Here is a 6,627-nt window from a genome sequence, read left to right as displayed (position 1 = left end):
CAACCTCATTTTCCCTCCTGAACTTGCTAGCTCCTTGAGACCCAGTTCAAGCATCACAGGCACAGGAATAGCCACCTTCCTCTGGACTGTCAGACACCATGCACATCATGGCATTCAGATGGTTCCCTGATACTTAACATTCACTTTATGAATGTTAAGCATCAGGGAATATGATTTTATGCAAAGTGAAAGAGACTAGGTGCTAAGGAGCCCAGGCTAGGTATTTGGAACTGTTCTAAGAGATTTCCCTCCCTGGATCCTCTTCCATAAATACATATTTGTGTTTTTTTTCAATTTTTAGGAAAGAAAGAGGGGAAATCCTTCATCTTTATGAACCAGCTTTATTATAATAATGTGTCCTGTTTCCCTCAGCCTGCTGCCCCCAGGCAGCTTTCATTACTGTGGGAACAACAATTCAAACCTAGTTTATGAAAAAGAGTTAGTGAATGTAGTGAATATACCCAGAAGCTTTGTGTAAATGTCACATTCCCAGCATAGGAATGGCTGGAAAATCTGCCTAACCTCTAGTCACCTTTGCAATATGGAATAAAAAAGCAGGTTTATTTCTGGAATATGATGAGTATTTAATATTAGTTCATACAATAACCCAATTCCTGATACAAATGTATGTAAGGATAATATTATTGATCCATGATAGAAGTGATGTGTTAAATAGTAATACACATTATTCAGTGAAAACTATAATATACATACATAGGCATTTTCTGAACAGGTTATATAATTTACTTTAAGTGGAATATTAATCAGCATAATTTCAATAATTGCAAATCCTTTAAACATGAGTTTAAAAGTCAGAAGCAAGACAGGCACATATGACTGCTATTACTTAACATTGTTCTTGAGTATTCCAATGAACACTTTTATAAAGAGAAAGGATTAGAGGTATAAATATGTTAAAGCTGCCGTTATTTTCTAGAATGTATTGTTTATTTATAAAGACACTTAATAATAATTCACTAAGATATGTAATTATCTAAATGCCCAAACCTTAATGGTTTTCATATTAAAATGATACAATTACTTTTATCATGCTTATATTCATGAGAACACAAAATGGAAATAGCCAGGAATATACTAGTACAGGGGGAAAGAACCTAATTTAATCTCGCATTAAATAGATTTTCAAATATATCAGTAAATGAAATAATCAAAGCAATGTGGTACTGCAACAATAATTCACAGGCAGACCAGTAGAATAGAATAGAGTATATTTACATGTCTGTATCTTTCTATGTATCTATCTATATACTTTATTTTTTGCTTTTAATCCTCACCAGAGGATATTTTTTCCCATTGATTTTTAGAGAGAGAGAAACCCATGTGAGAGACAAATCAGTTGTTTGCCTTCCAAACACACCTCCCAAACATCCTGGGGCAGGGATCAAACCTACAACCCAGGTAGGTGCTCTTGATCAGGAATTGAACTCAAGACCCTCTGGAGTGCAGGCCAATGCTCTAATCACAAAGAACAGCAGCCTGGGCTATCCACGTATATTTGTGTATGTATATATGTATGTATGTATGTATGTATGTATGTATGTATGTATGTATCTATCTATCTATCTATCTATCTATCTATCTATCTATCTATCTATCATCTATCTATCCCTTCATTCATAAATCCACTCACACATCCATCAACCCTGAAAACTAAATAGGAGATTCACTTGAACCTGGAGCAACAGGAAAGAATTTAGGCTTTGCCAAGAACAAAGGCAGACACTACTTGGAGCAGCAATGGCCCAAATTATAAAACATTTATTCCATGCAGGCCCTGGTTCAAATGAAAAAGCAAGCTTAGGAAATATAATTCTATTTGAAATTAGTAAGAAACACTCAAAGAAATGTCAGAGTTAAATATCCATGTATAAATATTGCCTGCTACATGATGCTGCCCACTCTCACATTAAGAATGGCCAACTCCATTCTCACACCAGATGTGGTGTAAGAGTCCAGATGTGCAGTTCTTGCAGAGAATGTAGGAGTCACAGGCTCATGGTGGCCCCAGACGACCTCTGGCAGACAGAAAATGAGGAAAGCAAAACTTCTTCCTTCAGAAATATGCATTCTAGTGCAGTGTGCTCCTCACAGCTGCCCAATCACCTCACTGCCTGTGTCAAGATCCTTCCTTGCATGGAGATCCTAGGGGGAGTGGTACTGACGGGGGAACCCAATACAGGTTCACATTTATATTTTTCTCCCAGCAGGAACCTCTCTTCCCAGGTGTGTGGACCTGATATTGAGAGTACTGTCCCAATTCCCTGCTTCCTAACCTGTGCTACTCTGTACTGAGGAGGAGAGGGGAAAGGAAGCGAGAAGCAAAGCAATAAAAAGGGACAGGGAGAAGAGCCCTTCAGTTTACACAGATGCCAAAGACTTCTGTTGGGAAGTTCTCTGTCCCACCATCTAGGAATGAACAAAGCTCAGTTGGAGTCTGAGTCAGAGGTGTCCCCTGAGGAAGATGAGCTGGAGCTGCTGTCATCTTCATCGCTACTGCTGGAGTCTGAGGAGCTGCTGCTTTCTGCCTTTTCCTCGTGCTCCTTCTTTCCTTCAGATCTCCGTGAGGCATGAGAACGGTCCCCATTTGTCTCGGATGATGCCATCCTGGGAGCCTGCAGCCCCTGCTCCTGTGCAAGCCCTTCTTGCCGAGTCCTTGCTGATGGAGACTGCACACGTGTCCTGATGATCTTCGGGTCCAGGCCTCCACGCATGTTCATGATCTTACACTTCCCAGAGGTGCTCTGTCTGTAGGCAGCGTACTCTTCAGGAGACAGACTCTCGAGCCAGTGCTCCAGGTCCACCTTGTACTGTTTCTGCAGCTCCTCAGCCTGCTGCTTATAATGCTCCCTCTGGCTCTTTGAGATGCGCTGCCAGCGTCTACAAATTTCTATCATGCGCTCCCTCAGGGACAGGCCTTTCAGCTCCCTACTGGGCCACAAATCCTGGTGGAACTTCTGGAATTCGTTCATGGGGGGCTTCTTGGGCTCTCCACGGAATTTAAACTTAGGAAAATAGGTTTTTGGGGAAGTCTTCACTTTTTTCCTATTTCTCTGAAATTTCTTGGGGGCTCTGCTTCGGCTCCCTTTGGGGACAACAGATGTCTTGGAGTTCTGCACTAGTTCAGGGTGGTCTTTCCTGAACTGAGCCAGTTTCTCCTGAAACTCCTGTTTCTCCTTCTGGAAATCTTGAATATATTTCAGCTTCCTCTTCTCTGGGAGCTCCTTGTATTTCTCAGACATGACCTTAGTCAGTTCCTGGTTCTTGAGTTTGGGGTGCATTTGGGAATACTCAAGCCGTTTCTCCTTGAAGAAGCGAAGGTAAGGAGTCAGGGGCTGCTTGGGCATGTCTGGATGTTTCTTGAGTTTTTTGCTTTTAGTATTTTTAACATGTTCCTTAGCGTCCAGGACTAATTCTGTCAAAGTCCGATACTTTCTTATCTTCCTAGAAATCTCTGACCACTTGAGTTTGCACATTTCTCCAGAATAACCTTTAAAAGCTACTTTTCCCCAGTCCATATGTGACTGGGTTGTTTTGAATGAGCGTTTGTCATTGGATGGCAGATTATTCTTCAGGAGGTCCAGTAACATCATAATGTCTTCCTTAGGCCATTGGTCTTGGCCGTTAGTCAATGCCATTTCGAGGACTTTGGGCCACTTACAAGGTGTGGGTTATGCAAACACCGCAGCAAAAACTTAAAAGTCTTCACGCTGAAGAGTTAGCAGGTGAGCTATTTTGGAAGTTTTGCAGTGCGTGTTCTATATTTCTGAGGAGAAATAGAAGAATGAATGAGAAAATCATAACTCAGGATATGTCCCTCATACAATTAAATTGCCTTAACAAAATAAACAAAAAAGTGCCTAACTCTGAAGCTAAATTTATGTTTACATTCCATGCTACATTTGCACTTTTCAAAATAGTCACATCACTTTTCATTCTAGCCTGCCTTTTGCCAGATCTCCTCAGGGCCTTTGTTAAATAGAACAACTGGCTCCTCAAGGCTCAGTGTAAGAGAAAAGCCCTGGGAAGAAAAAATATTTAAAATGAAAAGAGAAATGTTCAAAAGGCAGAGGACTGTTGCTCTCTACTGCCTTGAGTGTGGTCACCTTCTAAGTGAAGCTCAGGTGTCTGTGACAGAAGGTACAGGTTTTACATAAAATGAAACAGGCTAAGGAGACTTGCATTCCACTGTGACCTTTTTCTATGAGTGAATCTTGAACCTGGAGTAAATGTCGAATTTGTAGATTATCTGGAGTTCAGGGGAATGAATGATTTCTAATGAATCATATTGGTTCTCTCCTCAAATGTCAAGGAGTGAATAAGAATTATGAAATATTTACAATTTTATACGGTTAACTTTTCTTCATCCTTAAGCATCTGTCACTTTTACTGTTTTACAACAAGGTTTTACAATTAAACTTCAGGTTTCATGCCAATTATAAAAGTACCTGAAATATAGAACTTTTCCTCTAGATATCACAATTTGTATGCACAAGGAACATAACTTAAAAATAATTATGTAAATGTCTAAACAATAACAGATTAGAATTCTCTAGCTCAAGAGTAAACTAAAAGTAATTACATAATTTTCATTATGTAACTACATTTTCTTAATACAGTTTTAGGCCTACTGATTGTTAAATTAACTATATATGTACTTATTTATTTATTCTAATCAAAGAAGTAAGAACTCATTTACTTACAAGCGTGTACAAATCTTACGATTGTATAATTGATTACATCAATGCTTATAGGAACCCCAACTCAGTTGGGTCAGGAGTTTTGTGTTCTCTGGGCTCTTGTATCCAAAGGCAGCCTTAACCTTCTGAGTTTTCAGCCAACTTCAAATGCCTCCAAATACAATGAATCTGGCTTTTGAGACACATTTACTAGTATACAGGGATCTCCGATTCATTTCCTTTGGAATTTCCAGGAATAATCTATTTACCCTTCTTCCCCTTTGTAATTCATCCTTGGCATTGATTTTAAACAACATCCATATAGCAAATATTTTCATATTCTATTTCCATTCCTGCTCCTACATCTGACTTTATTTTGAATGGTCCTGTATTTGAATATAGGTCCTTCCCTTCAGTGCTAATTTAGTCTTTCCCTCTGGTCTAGAACTTGAAATCCTCTCATCTCTGGGATGGCTGTTTAAATTGTCTCAGTCCTGCTCAGGAAGCCAACACGAATAAGATTCAGGACCAAAAGGGCCTAAGAGATTTGGTTTGGGTTTTGCTTGCTGGTTGTTTTGGTTTATTTGTTTGTGTCCCCACTGAGATTATTTCCCCCTTTCCTTTTGAAAAAGAAATGGGCTGGCCAGCATGGCTCAGTGGTTGAGCATTAACCTATGAACCAGGAGGTTAGGGCACATGCCTGGGTTGTGAGCTTGATCCCCAGTGGGGGGCATGCAGGAGACAGCCAACCAAAGTTTCTCTCTCATCATTGATTTTTTTTTTTCTATCTCTCTCTACCCCTCTCTGAAATCAATAAAAATATACTTAAAAATAAAAAATAAAAAAGTGCCTGTTAAGAAAAAAAAAATCAGCCAAAACCGGTTTGGCTCAGTGGATAGAGCATCGGCCTGCGGACTCAAGGGTCCCAGGTTCGATTCCGGTCAAGGGCATGTACCTTGGTTGCGGGCACATCCCCAGTAGGGGGTGTGCAAGAGGCAGCTGATCGATGTTTCTCTCTCATCGATGTTTCTAACTCTCTATCCCTCTCTCTTCCTTTCTGTAAAAAATCAATAAAATATATTTTAAAAAAAAAGAAAAGAAAAAAAATCAGAAACCAGTCACATGAGCCTTAAAAAAAAAAAAAAAAAAGGAAATAGCAAATAGGACCTTTACAAGGGTTTTCTAACTAATTGAACACATTTACTTTTAGGTTAAGATGTATGAAGACACTAACATACATACATTATGTTGAATATTTTAGGTGGTTTATGATTTTCATAACTGCTCAAAAACTAGAGAAATACCTTTTAAAAACTAAAAACCCTAGTGATATGGTACTAAAATAAAATATTATCAGTTAATTTATTATAATATATATCCATATACTACAATTGCTCCAATCACAGATACTGATGTCAATTCAATTAACTAGGAAATCTGCTTGTCTACTTAGAGAAGATGCAAGCACTCCAACAGGTAAATTGAAAATATTTGTAATAAGAGAAAGTAGGCATGAATATATTTACTCTAAATTCCATACTCACCAGTGTGTACTAAGAATGGTCCCACCTCTGGAAGTTCTGTTGCTATCAGTGTCAATAGGAAATCTCTGTGCTAAAAACGGAGCTCCAACTTCAGTCAGTTTACCCTGGGGAAGAAGTCAAGTGGCCTTTGCACAGATGTGCCTTTTATATGATTCCATCCAGGTAAGGCCACACCTACTTGACGAGATTGGATTATGTCTTCAAATGGAAGTAACCAGCCTGAACCTGTATAGATTACAGATAGTAGTAGGATGGCTGATTAGGTTTACAACACATAGAAAACAACATTTGGCTGCTTTCATCCTAACAAAATATAAATGTATTTTGCGGTAAAAAAGGCATAAAACTTTCAAGTACAATATTACTAACTATAGTCACCATCTTAT

The 6,627-nt window shown here is 38.9% G+C and overlaps 1 protein-coding gene across 1 annotated transcript; it reads right to left on the bottom strand.

The window, feature by feature from the left end:
• Nucleotides 1-409: 409 nt before the first annotated feature.
• On the bottom strand, nt 410-6,350 carry LOC307109855 (upstream-binding factor 1-like protein 1). Its single transcript, XM_079788817.1, has 2 exons — nt 6,242-6,350; nt 410-3,784 (listed from the first exon to the last, which is right to left on the bottom strand). Exon 2 carries the CDS (start codon nt 3,654-3,656, stop codon nt 2,445-2,447), a length of 1,212 nt encoding a protein of 403 aa, XP_079644943.1. The 5' UTR covers nt 3,657-3,784; nt 6,242-6,350; the 3' UTR covers nt 410-2,444.
• Between the last annotated feature and the right edge of the window lie 277 nt (nt 6,351-6,627).

This window comes from Cnephaeus nilssonii (genome assembly GCF_951640355.1).
Source record: "Cnephaeus nilssonii genome assembly, chromosome: 13".
Lineage (NCBI taxonomy): Eukaryota > Metazoa > Chordata > Mammalia > Chiroptera > Vespertilionidae > Cnephaeus > Cnephaeus nilssonii.
This window is presented reverse-complemented; position numbering and strand designations above follow the sequence as displayed.